At 44.8% G+C, this 24,302-nt stretch overlaps 1 protein-coding gene across 7 annotated transcripts in view; it reads left to right on the forward strand.

Moving 5' to 3' along the window:
- The window catches only part of Phactr1 (phosphatase and actin regulator 1), a 501,682-nt gene that overhangs the window by 375,555 nt on the left and 101,825 nt on the right, over nt 1–24,302 (forward strand). For all 7 annotated transcript variants that reach the window (XM_047557907.1, XM_047557912.1, XM_047557911.1 and 4 more), the window contains one exon: nt 17,105–17,185. In XM_047557907.1, coding sequence (XP_047413863.1) covers nt 17,105–17,185 — 81 coding nt within the window. The remainder of the gene's footprint in view (nt 1–17,104; nt 17,186–24,302) is intronic.

Below are 24,302 nucleotides of genomic sequence, written 5' to 3' on the forward strand. Positions count from 1 at the left end.
AACAAAATATGTTTATTGTGAAGAACAGGAAGAGAGATTTCTAAATTACCTGAACTTTCTCTTAGATTTGGAAGTTTTGTTATCCAATTAAAATATAACTTAGAACAAATAAAAAAAAATAGAAAGCATAATAAATACTGTATGTATTGAACAAATTGTGTTGGTAGTTTAAAAAACCTTCCCCTAAAGAGAACTTTAGGCCCAGATGGCTTCACTAATGAATTCTTTCAAATATTTAAGAAAGAAACTATACCAGTCTTACACAAATGGACTCCAGGCACTGGAAGAAGGCAACAGATTTTTCGACTTATTTTAGAAAGGCGGTGTAAACTAGGAAGCACAACACAATGAAGATATTATAAGACAGGAGAGTTACAGGCCAATATCTCACATTGTATAAAGGTAAAATTTTATATATAGTCTTAGGAAATTGATTCCAATAAGATATTTAAAATAATATATCACAGGTTGGCTTGGGCTTGGTAAAACAAAGTTGCTTAATATTCAAAATCAATATTCTTCATACTACTAGCAGAAGAAAGGAGAAAATCTTGTGACCAACTCATAAATGCAGATAAAAATTTAATAAAGTTCAATATCCACTTAAACTTTAAGCAAGGTAGAAAGAAAAAGAACTTCTAAACTTAAGTATAAGGCACTGCTAATAAATAAAACATAAAAGCCTCATAGCAGATATCAGAATTACCTGTGAGGTAGTGAAAGATTTTTCTCCTGATATGAGAAGAAGAGGTTAACCAATTCTCTTGGCTCTAGATGACCTCTCCAACATTATAAAGAAAGAAAAGTTAATAAGAGCTGTGAATTCTAGGGACACAGTTATGTACCTAGAATATTCAATAAAATCTGATAAACGAGCAGAAGAGAGTTTTAGCAAGTCCCTGTGTATAAGGTAAGTATAACCAGCCCTCCATATCTGTGAGTTCCTTGGCCATGAATTCAACCAACCACTGTGAGAAAATTTAAGTGAATAAATAGTATCTGTACTGAAAATGCACAGAATCCTTTCCTTGTCATTATTCCCTAAGCAATATAGTATATAATTACTTACAAGGCATTTACATTGTATCAAGTATTATAAGTAATCCATAGATGATTTAAGGCAAATGATAGGTTATATGCAAATATGGTACCATATATGCAAACGCTTCTATAAGGAACTTGATATCTATGCAGAGGCCTGCAAACAACCCCTCAGAGATGCTGATGGATCACTGTATATAAAAATATATTTCTGTATGTCAGCAACAGATATTGACAAATAATTTTAAGTAGCATTTATAATAATATCAAAAAACATGAAAAGATGTGCAATAACAGCAAAGGCAATGGAAGAACTAAGTTAAGGAGAGGTACTATTAATGTCAAGAATAATCATGAGGCTATGGGGATTTAAATAATGTGGTATAGGAGATGACACCGTGGAACAGAAGAAAGGGTCTAGATATAGATCTGTGCATACCTAATCAGCTAATTTACGGCAGATTTTCTACCACAGTGAAACAGGGCCTGTAAAATAAATGATGTTTAAGAAATCCATTATTTTTGAAAAGTAGTTATTCTACATTTCCCCCTCCTGAGCTTTTCTATTCTGCTTTGGAGTGAAAGTCTTGCTATACTCAGTATTTCAAGTTTAGGCATCAGAATCTGCATCTGGGTTCTTGCCTCCTGCAATGGCTGTTAAGGAGTAACTGGACAGATGTTCACATTCCTAAGGGATATTACTTTACCATATACTTATAAAAGAAGAGAGTGAAATTTTATTTCACTTGGACAGCTTAATGTTTCCCTAAAGTGAGAGAATGCTAATGCAGATTGAGAATTCCTAATCCAAAACTCCAAGATTCGAAGTGTTCAAAAGTTCTAAACTTTTGAGTGCCAACATGATGTCACAAGGTGAGAATTCCACACCTTAGTCTCATGGGTTGGACAGCAGTCAAGACATAGGTCCCTCAAAATACCGTTTAACATTGCCTTCAGGCTATAGGTATAAAGTGTGTATAAAACATAAGTGAATTTCATATGTAGACTTGGACCCCATCCCTTCCTTCGAGAACTCTTTACATATATATATATATATATATATATATATATATATATATATATAAATATATTCAAAAATCTGGGGAAAAAATCCCAAATCTAAAGTATTTCTGGTTCCCAGCATTTTGGATAAAGGATCTTCAACCTTTAATAACAATCAGAGTTTACTGAGTTTTATGTGCGAGGCAATGTGCTTGGTCTTCATGTGAAATCTCATTCAGTGACAGCTGCACAGCTTAATGATTTAAGAAGTGATCACCATTTAGAAGTGTTATGGAATGAATGCTTATCACACCCCTAAATATGTATGTCGAAGCCCTAACCCACAGTATGACCATGTAAGGACATCAAGTTAAGTTAAATTATAAGGACGAGGCCCTGATCTGTTAAGATTAGTGTTCTTAGACGGAAAGACACCAAAGAGGTGCTCTTTCTGAACACTGCACTAAGGAAAGGCCATGTGAGCACATAGAGTATCTGCAAACCAGGAAGGAGGCCCTTATCAGAAACCAAAAGGCCAGCACCTTGACCTTGGACTTCTGGCCTCTAGAACTATAAGAGTATGAATTTCTATTGTTCAAGCCAAAGAGTCTGTGAAATTTGTTACAGCAGCCCTAGCAGACTAATACATCAAGGGTATAAAATTCTGCCTGAGCGCTAAGAATTATATATTTAGTTCTTCTGTGTATACACTGTGACCTGTTTGTACACACTTGCTCACTTGTAGATAAGCTTGGCAGACCGTGTGGCATATCCTGGTGTGAAGGGTCAAGGAACCCAGTACAACACCAGCTTAGGTGTTCACACACAGGAATCGTGTGGCCTGAGTTCAAGTTCAGCTCTATTCCTTGGGCATCATCTTACTTTGACAAATAGAGGTCATAGTGCCAACCTCCCGGAGTTGTGACATTCATATAAAGTACTACCCAAAGAGCACACAGCACGTGGCCCCTAATACATAGTGAATGTTACCATGGCGATGACAGGGAGAAATGGCGTCTTCACACAAAATGTACCATTCAAGCAGACTATCCGTGTGGGTAGGCATCTGGCATAACACTTGTATTTATGATTTTAAAAAACTGTAGTTTCCTACTATTAGCTGATTTTAATTCTGATTATAGATAATAAGACATAAAACCCCTCAATCAGAGTCGGGGGTCCATCTCAATGGTAGGGTACACAGGTTCCAGCCCAGCACCAAAAAAGAACCCAACCACCAAAACCCCTCAATCTAGTGCGGCTGTCTTTCCTGTGTCTTTAAAGAGTCAGAGAAGTCAGATTTCAAAACCCTCCCCAGATCTTAACCCTGTCTTCCCAGTTTCACTGCAGCAGGTTGGATTCCCACTCGACGAAGGCAGGCAGCAAAGCAGACCAGCTTATTTCCATGAACTTGGCACCACAAGACACTTTGAACAAGGGCGCGATTATTTTTGAGGTAACAGGTGGTAGCCAGGGTATTAAGCGGTTCTGGGCAGAATTTCAGATTTCCATTCTTTAGTGCTTGAGGCTGTGCACTTCTGTCGCAAAGCAATCAATAACAATTAGGTGTCTGGCATGAAATAGTACACCATTATGCTTCCTGCATCTGGAGGGATGGACTCACTTCACCAGCCCTAAGTCAATGAATTTTCCTTTTATTCCTGGGGGGCGTGTTCGAGGCAGCAGAAAACACAGTGGAAGTGTGAATTGTGGATCGGAGCGCAATCACAAAAAAATTAGATGTTTTGACGCACCCTCTTCCAAGTCAAAGAAGCAAGCCCCGAAGCACACACCTGGAGTTCTAACGTCGACACTCCTTCTCGCTCCCTGCAGGGTCACTTTGTTTCACATCGAATGAAAAAGTCCGTCCTAGGTGAGAGATAGGTGAGAGAACCAAGTGAGGATTGTAAATGCAGCTTCCCGCAAATTATTCTTCAGATCTTGGTTTTATTAAATCATGTTATACCGTGTTCCTATAAAAGCAGCCAATAAATGGAGAAGAGATGAGTTCTTTTCTGTCTTGTAAATCTCCGATGAGACAGCTGATGTTAGGCAGTTAGAATTTGGTTTCAAGTTTCCTGTGCAGATTAGAATAGAGAGAAGATGGAAATCAGCAAATTAGACCATAAGCTCTCCTGCATGCGTTTGGACAGGTGTGCCGCCTGTCCCCTCTCCCTTGCCTCTGATGGGTCACTTTAAGGAAGTTCTCCAAGAGTTCTGAAGCCTGACTTCTGCAGAATTACTCACTTCTCAAACTTTCTGTTACCCTTTAAACCCAACACTTTAAGCCCCATCTTGTTCTCTGGAGACTTGGAAGAAGCCTAGGTCGATGTTAAGAGCCACCCTTCTGTGCTTTTGCCTGACGTACTGGAAGAAGTGATCAAGAAAAGATGCACTGTGGAATTTATGGCCTTAGAATCGCCCTTTCTTTCACCAGCAGGAGGCAGGGCACAGGCCACACTGCACGACTTCATTATATGGCAACTGAGATTTGTTGTCCCCTTTGGAGACAATTGCAGTCTACAGAGAGAAGCAGAGCTAGTGAGAACGTCCTCTGAATGTCTTTGTTTGGGGAAATAAAACATACACTGAAAAACCGGGTTAAGTGCCGATATGCGGTTTAGCAGACAAGCCAAGTAACCAGGGCCCAAGTCAAAAAAGTAAAGCATGGCCTGTGCCCAAGTCCCATAATGTACCTTTCTGGTTGCAGTTGCTCCTCCCCACCACAAGGAGACACTGTCCTGATTTTTATTGTAAATAAAATGGGTCACTTTGAGGAAGTTCTCCAAGAATTCTGAAGCCTGACTTCTGTAGAATGAATTACTTGCTTCTCAAACTTTCTATGCTTGCTTTTCTTTTCTTTGTGGTTCTAAAACTTAGAGTTGCCCATCTCTAAATGATGTATTTAGTTTTGCCCAATTTTGAAGTTGGCATAAGTAGAACCATGGTATACGTGTTCATCTTGCTTTTTTTTCACTCAAGATTGCTGGTAAGATAATTCATTTGTATATTCACTTTTTAGTTTTAAAACTGTCAACATAGAAGTCAAGAAGATGGTATGAGGGCATAACCACCACCGAAGAGTTACTAAGCTTTGTTCTATCAGTTGCTTTTTTCTGAAATGTTTTAAAGTAAATCACAGACCTCTCTAGTCATATGTCTCTAAAAAATAGGGAAAGTATCTTCTATAACCACATACTATATTTTCAATTTTTATTTTATTTTTATTGGTTCTTTTTAGTTATATGCATGACTGTAGAATTCATTTTAATATAATTGTACAAGCACGGAATATATCTTATTTTAGTTAGGACCCCATTCTTATGGATATACACAATGGTGGGATTCACTCTGGTGTATTCATATAAGTATATACAAAAAGTATTTGATTCATTCCATTGTCTTTCCTTTTCCTATCCCCACCTCTCTGCCCTTCTTTCCCCTTTTTCTAATCTACTGAATATCTATTTTTTTCCTCTTCCTGCTTATTGTGGGTTAGTTTCCACATATATGTGAACACATTCGACTTTGGTTTTTGGGGACTGGTTTATTTCACTTAGCATGATAGTCTCCAGTCTGAAGAATTCTCTAACATGGTCTGATTCCCAGTCCATATTTACATAGTTGACCCCAAAGGCTTTTCCAGCTGATTCATTTCAAACCAGGATGTAGTCAAGATCCATGAGGAAAGTAATCTTAACAGCACAACTTACAGCTCTCTCTGAGCCTGTGTCCTTCCTTTTCACAAGTAGTTTATCAGCTAATAGGACACCTATGGGACCTGGCAAAGAGGTGAATAGACAGTTGACCCAGTATTAGTCCCATGTTTTACTCTCCTAGTCTGCCACTCCAGAGGAACTATACTGTCTGAATTGCAGTCATAAGACACACTTATAATCAGTTATATCAAAACCAGAATCATCCCATGGGACAGGTACTCTGTTTTGGGCTCTGTGGGGTTTAACAAGTCTGTGCCTTTACTTATGGGAAGTACACATGAGGCTGACCCACCATGGGGCTCATGGGCGTGCAGGACTCTACTGACTGATGTTCCCCCAGGACCAGAGGAGGACAAGGAGGTGGACGGTTGATCATCTTGCACCCTGAGGACCGTCCAGGCCAGTCAAGACTTCTTCACTTCATTCTACAGGACTTGAGGGTTTCAGTTGTGTTCGATTCATTTATCAGAAAATTTTCTGTAAGAGAATTTAACCCCTTAACTAGCATCCTCCTTTGATCTCTATGGGGGATTAATTCCAGGACTCCCTCCCCACAGATACCCCAAATCCATGGAGCCTTGATTCCCTTGTATAAATGGCACAGTATTTACATAGACCACAACATCCTCCCATGTACTTCATATCACCTCTAGGTCACTTTGAATACTTAATACCACGTAAATGCAACGTACAAGACAGCTGCTATATGGTACTGTTTGGGGAATATAACCTGGGTAAAAATTCTGTGTGTGATCAGAACAGACCCAAGGTTGTTTTTCCTGGATATTTGTTATCTGCAGTTCTATGGGTTGAACTTAGTAAGGTGGAACCTGATACAAAGGTCCAACTGCGTACCCCAGCTGATACTCCATTAAAGGATCCTGGGGTCTAGAGAATTGAGGAGGAGGGCTGGGTTAACCAAATCAAGCTGCTTTCTTTACTTGGAGTCTTCCTGGAGCCTCAGTGTGCTGTGAATGCTGTGGTTGTCCCCTGGAGTACCTGGCACTTCCCCACATCACTTGTCCTCAGAGTGCTTTTCTCCAGACCTCTACAGAACAGGTTCTGGGAAGTGCTGACCTGGGTGGCTTGGGCCTCTTTATCACAAACAGCACTACATAAGCAGTCTGTCTCACCTTCAGCCTCATGGGCCGTGAAGAGCTTGCCCGCGCTCACTACTTAGCACCAAACAGGATCCATGGTTGGGTTGCCATGTTGAACATGAACAATTTTGTTCATGTGCCCGAACTTCATCTGCCAAACCTGCACTGGTGTCGCCCTAATATCAGATACTTGCTTCAGTGTCGGGGATATTCAGGCCTGCTGGGGAAACCTGCATCTGGGTCCCAGAGCTGGTGAGGCCCCTGTCTTCGTGGTCAGAGGGACAGATTACTGGGCTTTTGCTGAAGTTCCTATTGTAGCAGTACAGAGGGGACTGTTAGGTCAGAGCAGAGACCAGGACTTGGGCCTCTTGTCAGGTGATATGGACATTCACACCTCAGGATCTTGTTGGTAGAATTTGGTTCAGATTTTTAGAAAGGGTAAAACACAAGATTCTAAACTTCTCTTTTCATCTTTTGAGGATCATTTGGTCTTAATTGCCAAATAAAAGATTTTCATTTTGAATTAGCAATTCAATAAACTTTCCTTGGATAAGCAAATAATTGAAAACCTCCTTACCTAGTTAATACCTTGGCTATTGGCAGAAGTTTAGATATTCATAGCACTCTTGAACATCTGAGTAAAAGATGCAATATTTGGTGCTCATAAAATCTTCTTTTGATTAATATGACTTTTTCTGGAATGTGTCTGTCATACCATGCTGTCTAAAACTAGACGTTCAGAGTTGTGTTCTGTTTTGACTTTCTTTTCCTTCTTCGATAGCAATTGACAACAGTGGTTTTGTTTTGTTTTTTTTTTTCTCATTAATTTCCTTATGAAATAAAAGATCAATTGGTATTTGCCATCTGGTCTTTCAGAAGGTGAGATCACCCATTTTTTCCTGTTCTCCAAATCCTTGTACCTCTTTCCCTTCTTCTTTCCTGTATTGTGTGTATTAATGTAATTTCAAAATCATCTCTTCATCTTCAAAAAATGAAAGCATTTTCTCTATAGATGGCATTGATGTGGGTGGATTGTTTCATTCTGGCTGCCTTTGCTGTCTATTAACACCTGGGTTGATTGTTTTTTTGGGGGGTCTTTCTAGGTCATGGGTTATTTGCATCCTGTGAACATTATTCATGAAGCCAGATGGGAAGTGGAGGCATGTTCTAGGTCCTGGAGGCTCATTCCATTTGCCTCTTGTAGATTTCTAGCCTAAAATTTCCTTTCACTGGAGCTGTGAAATTTGAAAGGGTTTGTAAAAGCTTCAGATTTTACTTGCAAGTTGACTATTTGAAGGATGGAAGGTGGAAGACTCTGTAGTAAGTGACTGCACATTTCATTATTTCTCAATTGCTTTTCCCTTTCAAACTTTTATTCCCTTCAGAAGGTAATTTAAAGTCAGTTGAGCAGGGAATTCAACAGAGATAGATTATTCTGGAGAAAAATCTAAACAAGTCTCTTCTGTGGTGCTCTTAGCAGGACCAAATGACTTTCTCCAACATCAATATTGGTTTTTTTCTTTTTTCACTTTCTCATCTTTTTTTAAAATAAAAAGTAGTACTTAAAAGTTATGAAACACAAGTTTCTTTCTTTTATCAGGACTGAAATACACACAGAAAATGCTGGGCCCCAAAATTACATGTGTAGCTAGATAGTGTAGAAAAATCTTTGTATGTGTTCCCATCAGTACCTGAACAAGTAGTTTTATAGCACCAACATTTATGCCCCAAACACAGAACCTTAAATTTCCTTCAGTTTCAGTCTGATTAAATAAATCATGGTGCATCCATCCCATGAAATGGTGTGGAATACTCAAAAAGAATGAGGTAGCCCTGTATGGACTGAGAAGATCCCTAAAACCAGCTAATGAGTTAGAAAAAGAAAAAGAAAAAAACTCACAGGACATGTGTAGAATGATTCCATTTAAGGTTTTGTTGGAGATGATGGTGGTGCTGGGGACTGAACCCAGGACCTTGCACATGCTAGGCAAATGCTCTACCACTGTGCTACACCCCCAGTCCTTCCATTTATGTCTTATGAAACTATTTAAGTGTGATGTGGGTGGGGTGAGCATTGGGGGAAGAAGATGGTGAGTTTATCAAAGGAGAGCGGCGGGGGCATTTGGGTCAGAAATGGAAAAAGGACTTTGTTTTTTCTGTATTTCTTATATTTTTTACAGTGAAATATTTTCATGTATTGTTTCCATCAATAAAAAGGTGCATATATGAAAGAATTTTTAAAAATGCCCTAGTCATTTAAACAATTCATCCAAACTAGGCATTCACTAAGGAGAATGAGCCCATCTAAGATGCTTATTTTATTTATTTATTTTATTATATTTGTGGTGCCAGGGTTTAAACCCAAAGCCTCGTGCATCCTAGACAATTGCTCCACCCCTGAGCTTTACCCCAGCTCAAGATGTTTATTTTTGAATTCATCAATGTCAAAGAAGCATGGCAGCTCTTTTTCTGGCTGGGACCTTGGAGGGTGCTGAAGAGAAGAAAAAGAAGTTTCCAGAAACCCTTAAGAAAAAGCAAAGGAATTTCACAGAGCTGAAGGTAGAGTGCCTGAGAAAGAAGATGGTCCAAACGATGCTTCGAAGACTAGGAGGAAGCTTATCTATGAAAAAGCCAAGCATTACCACAAAGAATACGGGCAGATGTACAGAATGGAGATTTGAATGGCAAGGAGGGCAAGAAAAGCTGGCACCTTCTAAGTACCTGGAGAATCCAAACTGGCATTTGTCATCAGCATCAGAGTATCAGTGGTGTGAGCCCGAAGGTTCATAAGGTGTTACAACTTCTTCACCTTCATTAAATCTTCAATGGCACCTTCATTAAGCCTTCAGCATATATAATTCATTCAACAAGGCTTTGATTAGCATGCTGAGGAGTGTGGAACCATACACCACGTGGGGTACCCAAACCTGAAGTCACTGAATGAACTAGTCTACAAGCGTGGCTATGGCAAAATCAATAAGAAATGAATTGCCACGATAGATAACGCTTGGGTTGCTCCATCTCTTGGTAAATATGGCTTCATCTGCATGGAAGATCCAATTCATGTGATCTACACTGCTGGAAAACATCTCAAAGAAGCAAATAACTTCCTGTGACCCTTCACATTATCTTCTCCAAGAGGTGGAATGAAGAAAAAGACCACCCGTTTTGTAGAGGGTAGAGATGCTGGCAACAGGAAAGACCAGATCAACAGGCTTATTAGAAGGATGAACTAAGGTATCTACCATGGTATTTTTTAAATCTGGTTAGTTAAAAAAACAGTGCCTGCTCTCAATGTGAAAGAGAAAGAAAAGAAGCAGAGCATTCCTTGACTTACTGCAAACCTGTGTGGATGGAGAGACTGGGAAGAATAAATGGAGGAGAGATGATGGGGAGCTGGCTTTTCATGGCTGTGCCATAGGGGCTTGGAGGAGGGGTTTATAAAAATAATCAGACTAAGGCGGAGGCAGGAGGATCACAAGTTCAAAGCCAGCCTCAGCAAAAGCAAGGCACTAAGTAACTCAGTGAGACCCTGTCTCTAAATAAAATACAAAATAGGGCTGGGATGTGGCTCCATGGTCGAGTGCCTCTGAGTTTGATCCCCAGTGCCCCCCCAAAAAAATCAGACTAGAATTCTGGCACTCCACCAGTGGAGGATGGCTTGGGCTGGTCTTCCCTGGATCCCCCGTCTCAAGCCCCTGTGCACCTGTCACAGATAAACCTGTGGCCATGCCCCAGCTTCCCTTCCTATACAAAGTGACACAGGTTGGGTGTGCTTTTAAGTGTGGGCTTTATTATTATTCAGTGTGACTAGGCCAGCAGGGGAGGGAAGGGCTTCAGATCCCAAGAGGAGGGGGCACCCCATGCTACACAGGGAAGCATCAGGGCTGACCAGTAGGCCGAGGGAGCAGGAGGAAGTGTAGGCAGGCACCTGTATGGCGGCTTCTGTGGGAAGGAGTGGGCAAGGCCAGGTAGGCAGGTTTGGATTGGCCAGTGTGAACACCTTCAGTGGGACCTGGGACCTCGGGCTGTCTACAGTTCTCTGGTACCCACCCGCCACCCCCGCGGGGTGATTAGGGTGCACTGTGGCTGGTTTGTGTATGAAAGGCAAAGGCAAGTCCTTTGGTACCTCTCAGAACTGGGGGCAGTGGCCCACCCAGATTCAGCGAGGAGCTCCACCGTGTCTAGGCAGCAGAATTACAGAAGACGAAGATGCCCCATTAATTCTTCGTGGTGCCGAGGCAAGAATAAGCTTCCTGCCTAGTTCTTATATTAGGCAGTTTGATGGCAAGCTTCGGGAATCTTCCCTGGACTTGCCAACCTCTGAAGCTGGTTGTTTGGGAACATTGAGGGCCACATTGCTACAGAAATTGAGAAAGCATTCTCCCACGCCTACTTCGGGCGAAAGGATCTGTGAAGCCTCCTCTCACATGTTTGGATCAGCCCCTTTGAGTCTCAGGTGTATAAAGGCAGATCGGAATTTGGTTCCCTTTCCCTCTTCGCACTACTCAGGGGTTGGCTTAGGATTTGAGGCTGGGCGTCCCTGGAAGTCGCCTTGACATATTTGCAGTTTTTGTTTCGAGATTTTAGTCGCCCCAGTGCATCATAACCCTCGATGCTGCTGGAAATTCGGTTATTTTCTAAAGATCAGGGACTTGCATCGACTCCTGGCCAAGGTTCTCCTGAGAACCAAATCCCTGATTTTTACATTTTGGTTCAAATGATTGACAAGGTGTTAGGGATTTTAAAATTGCTTTTTAAGAGATTGACCTGTATTTCTAATTATTTTATTTTAATGTCAGCTTCTTTGCTTTCTGTGGCCTAAAGCTTATTAAATATCTTAATGATCTGCTTAGATGTGCTCTTTTCATATTTTGAATCAATGCTTTTGCCATTTGGAGAACTTCTCCCCATTTTAACAGCTTTATTGAGATGCCATTTCCCTACCGTCAGTTACCCTGATGTCAGTCAGTGTACAACCCCACGGTGTTAGTACATTTAGAAGGTTGTGCAGGGCTGGGATTGTAGCTCAGTGGTAGAGCGCTTGTCTCGCATGTGCGAGGCCCTGGGTTCAATCCCCAATCCTGGGGAAAAAAATCCCTAAACAGCGGGGCCAATGTCACCACAATCCCAATTTTTTTACACCCAGGTATCCCCACATGCGGTCACTCAGATCCTACGCTGCCCTGGCTTTAATAAGTGAGTTCTATTATAGTGAGCCTCACATTTACAGATAGATTTCCTTGTTTACTGGTTTTTTCTTTTATATAAAAATAATACCTGGGCTGGGGAGATAGCTCAGCTGGTAGAGTGCTTGCCTTGCAAGCACAAGGCCCTGAGTTCGATCCCCAGTACTGCAAAAAAAAATAATAATAATAATAATACCTGCTTGCATAGTCTTGCCAAGCCCACTAATACGGCATCTGGGGTATTTTTTAAGGGATAGATAGTTTCTTTCTGTTCATTTCCATTTGCTACCTCACGAAGACCACACGCTTGCTGGTGGCCAGCTCACCACCAAGCCCGATGCCGTTACCTGACTTACCTTGTGCCTGTTCTCATTTGGGCAGGTGGAGTGCTCGTCACACCTCTCTTTGCAGCCTTGCTCCTCTTCTCTAGATTCTTTAGCTTTTTAGGGTTTCAACTCATCTTTTGTTTCTTGGCTCTACCCAAGGCCAAATTACGGGGGAGGGAGAGCTGAACCTTGACTTTGGTTGGTGAAAAGCAAACCGGTCTTTCTTTCTTTTCTTCTGTACATTAACCGTAGGTCCATACCCTCTTATGGTTCAGGAGGAAACCAGGTCCAGTGGCCTGAGGTCCCTGTGTGTTTGGATCACTTTCTGGAGTGGTGGTGAACTTGACCTTGGTTAAACCTAGCACTGGCTTTGGAAGGGCAGCTGAAAGCAGAGTTAAGAGAGAGGCATCCTGCACACCTTATTAAAAGAAATAGTCAGAAAACAGTGCCTTCGAAGGAGCAAGTGTCTAAGAATAAAGTAATGGTCATTTTCCTGGAATACTCAACACCCAGTAAATTATTAATAAGGTCACCTTGCATTGTGGGAGACTGTTCTCAAACTCATTAGGTGGACCTCACGACCATATGACAGCACCAGGGGAAAGGAAGAGGGATTTGGGGGGTGTTCTTTTATGTTGTTGTTTTGATCTTCTGCTCTCTGCTATATGATTCCGAACAATTCAATTTTTCTGGACCTGGGGTACCTCATGTAGACTGGTAATGATAATTCTTCACAGGATGGTGGGGAGGATCAGGTTAAACAACACAAATTTCTACACTTCTCAAATAATGTGCAAGTTCCCTCTGGGCACAGGGTTCTGTACCCAGAAATGGAAAAAGCCTTAAGGTAAAGCCACCTCTTTCCAGAGTGCTGATGTGATATGAAAACTGGTGGGAGGCAGGTTTTCTCATTTAAATTAGAATGGATATATTGGATGGGGTCCACCTAATTTTTTTTTCTTTTGGTTCTGGGAATAGAACCCAGAACCTCACACATACCAGGCAGATGTTGTACCACTGAACTACACCCCCAACCCATCCATCTTAATTTTGAAAAAAAACCCAATGCAAATGGCAAGTTCAGGGCAGAAGACTTCACATCATACTTTTGGAGTCTCTAGCATTCCTTCTTTTTTTTTCCTTTGCTTTAATTATTTTTTTATTTTTACAGACTGCATTTTGATTCATTGTACACAAATGGGGTACATCTTTTCATTTCTGTAGTTGTGCACAATGTAGATTCATACCATTCGTGTAATAATACATGTACACAGGGTAATGATGTCTGTTTCATTCCACCATTTTTCATACCCCCCTCCCTCTCATTTCCCTCTACGTAATCTAAAGTTCCTCCATTCTTCTCTCACCCCCATTATATATCATCATCCGCTTATCAGGGAAAACATTCAGCCTTTGTTTTTTGGGATTGGCTTATTTCACTTAGCCTAATATTCTCCAATTCTATCCATTTATCTGCAAATGTCATAATATTATTCTTCTTTATGGCTGAATAATATTCCATTGTGAATATATATATGTACATATATATATATATCATAGTTTCTTTATCCATTCATCTGCTGAAGGGCATCTAGGTTGGTTCCACTATCTAGCAATTGTGAATTGAATTGCTATAAACATTAACGTGGCTGCTCTACTGTAGTATGCTGATTTTAAGTCCTTTGGGTATAAACTGAGGAGTGGGATAACTGGGTCAAAAGATGGGTCTATTCCAAGTTTTCTGAGGATTCTCCCCACTGCTTTCCAGAGTGGCTGCACCAATTTGCAACTCCACCAGCAATGAAAAAGTCTGCCTTTTCCCCCACATCCACGCCAACATGTACCACTGTTTGTGCTCTTGAGAATAGCCATTCTACTTTATAATGAGGGGTGTTCTTGGAAGTTCGAGACTGTGCTGTGTGACAGAGTCCAGCACAGCCCAGGCCACATGCACAGTCTCGTTTCGCTGCTTCTGGCTTCCTGAAGTTCCCAGCGGCATTTCCTTGCACATACTCGATACCCCCTCTGGACCATCCACCCTCCCAACCCAGTCCTCATCTTGCACGCCCTACCTTCGTGATTGACAGCACCTTCCATTCAGTTACTCAATGGGAAGGAACCAAGTTGTCCTTGACCCCCTTCTCTGCCTGTCGCTTGTCCAATCCTTAACTTGAGGTCCTGCCAACATTGCCGCCTCGTATGTCTTGAACTCTGTCTGTGTCACCCGCGTCTTTGTCCAAGCTGCCATCCTTCCCTGCCTTGTGTCTGGAATCATGCCGCGCCTAGTCTCTCCCACCTGTTCTCCACACTGACGTGACTGTTTGCCTTTCCAGTGCCCCACCTGACGGCTGCTTCCATGACTCTTAGGATAGCACGGGCCGGGTGCAGCCCCCTGTGATGCAGCCCTGCCCTCGGGCCTCACCTCACCTGGGCTGCTGGCTGCAGCCAGAGGCGCTTCTGTGTCCTTCTGCGGTGCCATGATTCGCCCCCTGGGCCCAGCCTGCTCTCTCCGAGTTCCCCTCAGCCCTACCCGACTGCTCTTTGCATTCCTCTTTCAAATGTCAACTCAAGGATCTCCTTCCAAAAAAGCCCCTGACACCCCAACAAGGGACGTCATCTCAGTATGTAACCTCACATTGGACGATGCCATTGTTTAATGACAGTCTGAAGCTCACGTTAATCTGTAAACTCTTTGAGGGCAGAGACTGTCCCTTGGTCACCATCATCTCCAGCCCCTAGCAGGTGACATTCATCTGGAGGTGACATTCTCTGTCATGATTGGCTGAGTGAGGGGTGACAGCTGGAGTCTGGGTGACAGAGTGGAGCTGGACCCCATCCATATTCTTCCAGCAGCTTCGGATCTCGGACCCGCAAGCCCAGCACCTGGAGGCAGATTCCTGCTGATGGCTGTGGAGCAGACCATCCGTCCCAGGCTGCTCTTGAAAAGCCCTGGGAAGCCTCAGTGTTTAAGAGAAGTCCGTTCGGCTCATGTGGTTAAGTACAGGATGACGAAGCACCTTGTTCCATGACATGGCTTTATGTCCCCTAAAAGATCTGTCACCCACCCCTTGCTTCAACTCCTGGCTTCCCCTGACCTGCCCAGTCTTCTCCCTGGTGATGCCAGGCAGATTTCCAGGCCGGAGCGCTGGATCCTAACCTGGAGTCTTCTCCTCTCCAGCCTCCCACCACCCCCTGCACGGAGAGCACCCTTCTGTCCCCCTGCACCCTCTCCCTCATTGGACGTGGGTTGGAAAGCGCTTTCACCGCCAAAACACACCCACCCCAGAGTTTGCCACGCCCACCTTTACCCCTGGCCCTGCCGGTGGTGCCCCTCCTGTCCTGCCCTCCCTGGGTCTGCACGTATGTGTCGCTCTGACCGGTAAAGTTCTCAGTAAGCTACGGGCGAGTGCATCTTGACCTCGCATTTGTTTTCTTTTCTCCTGCCACTTAATTCATCATAATGTAAGAAAAGAAGTTAGGATGTGATTTTAAAAAATAGTAAGTTCCAGATTTTCTCCTCAGTGATCCTTAGCCCAGCTCTGCCTAGGAGTGACTCAGGGAGCTGTTTCTCACCATCCGGGTCTTCCGGCCCCACCCTGGACCTGTGAAACTGGAATTGCTGGGCTGAGGCATCTGTTTTCCCAGACCAGCAAGTGGCTCACCTGAGGTCCCACAGCTCGTGGGTGTCAGAAATAGAACCACAGCCCCGGATTCTCTGCTCATTTCTAGTCCTGGCTCATATTCTCTGAACTAAATTCTATGGAGGTGCATGCGTCTAATTAATCTATATATGAATTTGCATTAAAAACTTCTCTACTTTTTATTTATCTTTTACCCTGAATAACTATGCCTCTAAAGGACAGTAAGAGCCTGGGAGTGACAAAGCCACTGATAACTGTCACCACCCTCTGCACAGCGTTTACCAGAGACTGGGCACTGCTGCCGTCCCTTTGTAGGCTCCCCCTGAGCCCCCTGCATGCCCTTCTTGCTGTCACTCACTCCTCTACCCCCAGGCTCTGCTGCCACTCAAATGTCCCTCCAGGTGCCCACTGCTCTTGGCTCCTCCAGCCCCAGCTGCTGAGCATCTGGCTCAGGTGCTTGACCAGAGACACATCTGGAACCTGTGGAGTCTGTTGCTCATTGAGCTGCTGCATATGGAGCCTGAGAGAGGCAGGTGTGGGGGTCCTGCCAGGGAGGTCACCTGCCACCTCTGGGGTAATCCACTGGGGATCCTGGGGTGCCAAGTAGAGTGTTTTCAGGAGATAGTTTCCAACTTTAGTATTTCTTGATAATGGCAGCTCAGTGAATCACCATCTGTGAAGGGGTCCCACACTCTGGGAAGTGCCTCAGACTTTGAGGCAGAGCCCAGACGGGAGATCAGATGTCCAACTTGGAGTCCTGGTCCCTCTACCCGGTGCCTGTGTGACGGACGCAACATGGAGCTTGTCCATGCTACCGCTTCCTTGACTGTCAATCAAAGTCAATAAAATGCCTACCATATAGGTGATGTAGAGACTGGAAGATTTAGACAAATCATCTGATTAGGAGGTTTATCATTGTAGCAAAAAACTATTGACTGGCACGCAGGGTTGGCTTCCAGAGCAGAACGTAATGCATGGAAGCTCTTCACGCATCGCACGGTGGTTCCCGTTAACAGAGATCCGTGGGGAAGACGTAGTGCCACTCTCCCCTGCTCATGCCTGCTTCTCTCTTTCTCTTGCCTGTAGCCCTGGAAAGGAAGATCTCCATGAGGCAAAGCAGAGAGGAGCTGATAAAGCGAGGGGTCCTGAAGGAGATCTATGATAAAGGTAAGAGGACCCGTCCCCTGCCCGCGCGCTCCCGGGCCACACACCATCCATCTGGCCCGTTTCTGGCATTGCACTGAATTTTCTGCATCACTCTATGAAGTGAGTAGAAGATCTGAACCCTTAAAACTCCAGACAGTTCTGCAGAGAATAGACTACAGGGACACTTACGCTATTGATTTTATGATGGGGGAATAAAAGCTCCCACTCTCTCTGCTGAGAATCAAACCACAGGATGCTAAGAAAGACGTGCACTCCTGAAATGACGTGGGTCCAGGCTGTGGGTCTCGGGGTGCGAGAGGCCACACCCCCAGAGCTTAGGCTCTTCCCACACCGGGGCTTCCCAGGATCCATGCCGAGAACCCACAGGCGCGTCTCCGGTTTTCTTAACAGTTTATTTTTTGGGGGGGAGCTTGTTCTCCCAGCCCACTCCTGCAGTGAGTCTCCTCACAACAGAAAAAAATAAAGTGGGAAAAATCATGACTACACACGCAAGACATCTTAAATGACAATATTTGCAGAGACCGAGATGCTCTGTGCATGTGTCCCCAAGTGCTCACCAGGGGCCACTGCATCTTTTGCTTACTGAATTCTTCTCTTTAAATATGAACGTTGGCAGTGATTCACGGGTTATATTAAGTAACATTCAGTCCTCTATCCTGCGATGGTCGCTGTTTTAAATGGCACTCGCGTGTGTCTCCTCTGCCCTGCCCACCTCGCATCTTCTGCCTTCCCTTTCTCCCACCCTGAGGAATACGTTCTCCTCTTTGGTCTTTAAGTGGACTAACAGACTGTCGCTTCTGATCCCGTCGCAGCCGGGAATAGCAGTCGTGTGTCAGGCCCTCTTACTCTTTCACCCTGGCGTGATGTGATGGACCAGATGATTAAATATTCTACTTTAAACATTCGCCCTGGCCCTCTGGTAGTTCTGGTGACACATCCTGTGTTTCTGTTGGGTTCTGTGTGCCCAGCTTGGTCCTAATACCAGAAGGTGGGCTGTTCCCAGGTCCTGTTGTGTCTCTGATTCCGCTCTCTGGGACGGTCCCGATCGATCCCTCTGGTGCATCCCATCTCACCCGTTACTGCCACGGGGCTTCCTGGAGGTGCGTTTGAGGTGTTCTCTAAGCACAGATTGCCAGCCTGCAGTGCCCGTCAGCTGCAGCACACTCTTGCCCCGCCCTGGTGGCGAGGGACACTGAGGTAGGTTCTGGAGCTGCCCTATTCCAATCTCCATCCCATAATCATTGGCACCTCCTCAGCTCACGAGTCCCTCCGGTGAGCCCCTCTGGCCTTTCTATCTGGGGAATCCCATAGCAGAACACAACTTCTTTGGTTGATTCAGCTCTCCAGGGGAAAGAAGAATCCATAATTTTGTGACTTCCTCTGCAGCACCTGGCTTTCTGTTCGATCCCCCAACGCTCCCCTGCATTGACCTTCATCTCCATCCTTTCTGATAAGCTGCTTTCTCTGTATCTGCACCCCAGGAGAGGAGGAAGATGGTGACTGCAGGTATAATGTCATATAATGAGCACCCAAATGCTTAAATAAATATTGTCACAGCCAAAGCCTGTTGGGGTTCAGCGGAACGGGCCTTCCCCCTCCTTCCCTCCTTACTGAGCTCTGCAGATCCTCAGGCATGCTCCAAAACAGAGGCTGCCTTTTACTATAGCATTCATTATTTTCATTGCATCTAAATAACTGGGTTAAGGTGAGCATGACTCAGGTGGCTTCCCGGCTTAAGAAGTCCCAGGTTGTTGGAGTAAAAGCTACATTTTGTAAGGAAAGAATTAGAGGACTGTGTGTCTGGGGCTTGCCAAGGCCACACAAGCAGTCAGAGTACCTGAGAGTGACAGGTGCCTGGGGCAGTGTTTCCTCATCAACAGGCACAGAGCTGGCCCCTGATCTGCTCTCAGTGGCTCTGGAGGAAAGGCCCAGTCTAGTCCCCTCTCTCACTGGCCACTGCAGCTTCCTATTTTATTTCGTCTTAGCACTATGACTGTAGGCCCATTTCTGTTTGTTGAATGGCTGTCTCTACTAGCCCTTAAGCACCAGGAGAGCAGGGGTCTCGGAGGGTCACAGCTAGATCCCCCAACTGCAAATAATGTCGAACAGAGATCAGACTCTCAAATATATTTACCATCTGGGTGATGGAAAAGGAAAGGAAGAGAGGGATTCAAATTTAAACTGCACAGGCTTGTGTTTGCACTGTGGACTCTAATCTCATCACCTTATATTATATCACATTGTGAGGTTGAGCAGCATGAGCCCCAGGATTAGATTACTTGGATTCAATTCCAGTTCTACTAAGTAGCTGTGCAACTTTAGTCAAGTTGCTTAACTTCTCTGTGCTTCTGCTTCTTTTTCTCAAAGCATGGATGATATTATGGTGATGAGGATCACATGAGCTAACTCATGCCATCTCGAGGATCCACTTTTCAAGAAATGTTAGCATGCCACCACTGTTACTAGTTTTGTTATCATCATCATCATTCTTTATGATTTTTCAATCAATTTATGTGCCTCGCCCTTCCTGATCTTATCAACAAGCCCAAGAATTAGGAAGGGTGGACATCACTGCCCTCTTTTGTCTCAAGATTGCAAAGGGACAAAGATCTACAGTCCCCTGGCAATGGTGTCAGGGAAGTCTGTCAGTGAGAACCCTGCCTTCCGCCTTCCACAGCCTCGCTCCACTCCCAAGAGGGAGGTGCCGGCCTCCATCTTGGCCTCCACGTGAGCCATTTTCCTCCCTTGCCTACTTTCCTCTTTGCAGCCTCTTTCTCTTTGCAGTATCTGAGATTCTGGTGGGAAAAGAAAAAAAAATCTCATTACCACCGTCCAATGGGTGGCAGGTAATGGGTGGCAGAGGAATTTCACCACGTTCTTCAGGTTGTTAGTGTCCGGGGAGAATTCCATAGACCTGGAGGGACCCTCACCCATTGCCTGGCTGGTGGTTCCTCCTGGTGTCAGCAGGCAGGCCTGGAGCTAGTTACCTGGCAGTAAGACCATTTCCACCCGAGGTGCACCGTCGCTGACCACTGCCTGCTGTCGGGTAGCTGCTGGGTCAGCCCTCACCCGGCACAGCCCTCTGGGTCCAGCCTCTGTTTATGCTGTGCCTACCCCGTTGGGCTGCATGTTAGTAGCTCTAATGTGGCAGAAAGCAGTTTGTCCTCTTTATTCAGCAGGAAAGATTTTCTTTTCCAATCTGCACTGCATTTTTAGTTTTTCTTAATAACACCCCATTCGTCCTTAGAAAGTACAAAAGAAGGCTGCCGTAGGGGTGGGAAAGTCACAGCTGTGGGCAAGAGTGGACTCAAGATGGAGTGAAGTGTCGTTGCTCTCCGCATTTCTTTGTATTTTTTCTGAGGGGGTTGAAATCTCAAATGTTCCATGAATTCAGATCAAGACAAACGAGAACTTGGTTCTAGAAGAAAAAACTCGAATGTCTAGAAATTCCTCATTTAGTGGAATCTGGTAGAAGTGAAAAGCATAATTATTCCATGACTTGTATTTTTTGTTCATTTTCATATAGAATCACGTAATTTTAGAGTTCAGAAGAGCTTTAGATAAGAGTTTAAAAATCAGAGCTTTGTTGGATCTCTAGATGTATCTAAACCACATTAGAATGCAGTGAACTCTAAAAACTTTGAAACTTTGAAAATAAGGGGGGATTTAAAAAAAATTTTTTTTAGATGTTGATAGACCTTTATTTTATTCATTTATTTCTATGTGGTGCTAACAGTCAAACCCAGTGGGTGACGATGCTAGAGGCAAGTGCTCTGCCACTGAGCCACAACTAAGAGTCGGGGGTGACATTTCGTTAGTTGCAGTGATAGTGAGGATGTAAAATGATTAAGTTGTTTTTCTACCATTTTCCGAATTTTCTTCAATCTGATACTCCTCGTTTTATGAAGCATGCACTGTGAACATCCATACGAACGATCAACTCTCTAAATGGTAAAGATGGGAAGCCGATCAGTGGTGGAAAATCATCTGTAATTTGACAGCTTATTTTATTTATTCCCCGTTCACCTAGTCTGTTTGTTTAAATTAGACTGGATTTAAGCAAACTAAACCAAAGTTTAATTAAATGAAGTTTTCCTAGACTCTGTGAACATCTATTCATTCACTCGTTCAGTGAATCAGTACCTCATGCCAGGTAGCTGCCTTCGGGTTGAGCTGTAGGAACGATGGAATAAATAAACCCTAACCCTCTGCGAGCTTCCATTGCACTGAAGGAAATGGGAAATGATGCGACACTGTATGTTCTCAGACAGCAATTAGTCTGAGAGAACCAGTAGCTGAAGCAAAGGCACTGGGGCCCAGAATCTTAAACTCGGTCCTCCTATACTGTAAAAGAACTCGTAACCTAATTCCCCAGTCCTTCCGTTCTTTCAGTCCACTCAGTAAGTTTCTGTAAAATTTAAGTCCTTCGTGTTGCATTTGCCTCCCTCTCTCGGTTCTCTGTAAATCAGAGTCTGATACCTGCTGCTCTGAGCCTGCAGTGTCTCCTCACCTCACTCACGGAACTCCAAACTCCTACGCAGCCTACAAAGCCCTACGCAATCTACCCTCCCACCCTGACTTTTTCTTCAGCTCCCTGCACTTCCTACTCATCGCCGCTCCTTGACCCGCCTCCAGCCCTGCCTTCTGGCCCTGGAGGATTGCATGGGCCACTCCCTCCTCTAGAACTCTCTTCCCGCAGGTATGCACCTGCTAGCTCCTCATTCAAGTCATATCTTGAAAGACTTGATTGATGTCACCTTCTCCACGGAGCTGACCCTAGGACCACCGGATTTGCAATTGCTGTCCCCTTCCCTCAGTTCTTAGTTCCCTTCCCTGTGACCTGTTTTCTTTCTTATCACTTCACAGGCTTTGTAAATGGCTTATTTATCAGGTCAGTGTTTTCTGGTCCCTCTCTCCTATTAGTAAGCTGCACCAGGCAGGGTGGGGTCCTTAGTTTACTCACTGATATAGCCAAGTCCCTCCCGCAGTGCCTGGGACGGGGCCGGTGCCCAGTAAGCATGTATTGGAAGAGCAACACAGGCAGACGGGCCACTTCTGCACACTCATGTGAATTGGTTTTATCACCCACACTGGCAAAAACCAGAATGCAAGTCCTCCTTAGTATTCAGTTTCATGGTTCATGAAACTTTATTTCAATGGGCAATTTTCTGTTCAGTGCACATTTATGTGTATGAATGCCAAACGCGTCAGATAGTGTCCTTGAGTGTTATGGGGGAAATGCATACCAAAACCTTAGGTTTGGCCTTTAGTAAAATAGGGACACTATTTCTCCTATTTGGCAAGGACCTAAGAAGTCCCCTGGCCTGACTGGTGTTGTCATTGCCATGTGGGACCAAGCAGTTGAAGCCTAAGGAGGTGATTGACTTGCCTCTGTCCCAGCCAACGAGCGAGACTCTGAGAGCCCTGAGAAGCCACAGCTCCCTCATTAGAATTCCGAGGAGAGAACAGCTTTGCCTATGGGTAGTCAGCGTTCCTCCGTGAACATTGCAACCTGTGGTTTAATAATCCTACCAACAAACACCCTGCTGTGTGTATGAAATTGACGGGGTGACAGTGGCGATTGAGCTTCGGTCTGCGTCACCGGAGTCCCCTATGAAACCTCAGTTCTGTCACAGTGTCCTGTGCTTCTTAGAGTTCAGGTGCATCGAGGCCACATGACTGTTTCCTGAGTGGCCTGATGTGGGCCTGTGTGGTCAGCGCCCCTCACAGCCTGCAGTGGCGGGAGAGACTGTCCTGGGGGAAAGCAGGTCGAGGGACAAGCCCGCTGCCAGGAGAGGGCAGACCTTCCTGTACCTGCTGCAGCGAGAGGGACACGTCACAGCAGATGATAAAGTGCGCCCAGGTGTGTTTTCCTCCTTCATCGGGTTAGCGCGACCTTTCGGAAGGTGTTATTTTTAATTACAAACACAAACAGCAGCTCCGTGAAATGGACATCTCTTTTCCGTTTCCCCTCCTCTGGCGTTCAAGAGGGAAAGTCTGATATTTACATGAAAAGGTCACCCGTTTTTGAAAAGGGAAGTAAAAACTCTTCCCTCTATTGGAGGAGAAGCGTGGCCTTGAGCCTTCCCAGAGCCCCTCACGTACCTGGGATCCCAGGTGCGCAGACGTTTAAGTCTGCAGGGTTCTGGGAAGTGCTTTCCACAGCCTTACTGGCTTGTCACAGTCTGAGCTGATCCAGTGTCCCCCCCGGAAGTGGCGTCTTGGGAAAGCTGGGATTCTTTGGCACTGTCTGGAGGGGAAGCGGCTTTACTGTCAGCACCGGAACAGCTCATGGTTTGGGTGGCCCTCTGAGCCGAAGACAGCGGATTCACCTAGACCCGTACATTTAGGATTGTAAAACAAAATGCCTTTAATAAGGTAAAGGAGAGAGATGGAAAGTGGACAGGAGGACAGAGAGAAATTGCAATAAATACTCTCTTAAGCAACTGAATTCTCAGGAAAGCACTGTCCAGCCGGGAGAACGCCCTGGGTCACGACCGTAGCAGGTGAGAGGGAACTTATTCACTCATTGCATTTAGGCAAAGCACCGGTTATGTCGCAGGTACCGTTCTGGGCACCGGAAATAAAATAGCAGGAAGGATAAGAGAGTGTCACTTGTTGTCTTGGTGGTGGGCGTAGGTGGCTTGGCAGTTATGATGGGATGATGTAGGACTTTCAGGTGGCACTTGGAAATCTCACTCACCTGGGCCCCGGGACTTAGGCAAGGCAGCTTGGAAGGAGAAGTGCCTTAGAGGAAATCCGAAGCATGAGTAAGAACTAACCTAGAGAGGTGGGGTGGGTAAGGGGAGTGTCACAGGCCCAGCACCGTCACAGGCCCCGCGTTGGGAGCAGGTGCAGATGGTGCAGGCTGGAAAACTGCCCTGCTTTACTCCTAATCCAGAGAACAGAGGGGAGCATGGGAGGGTCTCCTACATGATCCGACTCACAGCCTGCCCCCTGCCTACAGGGGCAGTGACTTGGAGGGAGACCAGTTGGCCAGACATTGCCAGGATACCAGTGGTGTGGGGGTGGTAACAGGAAGCAGGGTACCAGGTGTATGGGGAGGGGGACAGATTGGAAATTTATAGGAGCTGAGGTCACAGGGGTCATGTGACAG

This window comes from Sciurus carolinensis, chromosome 7 (assembly GCF_902686445.1).
Source record: "Sciurus carolinensis chromosome 7, mSciCar1.2, whole genome shotgun sequence".
In the NCBI taxonomy this organism is placed as follows: Eukaryota; Metazoa; Chordata; class Mammalia; order Rodentia; family Sciuridae; genus Sciurus; species Sciurus carolinensis.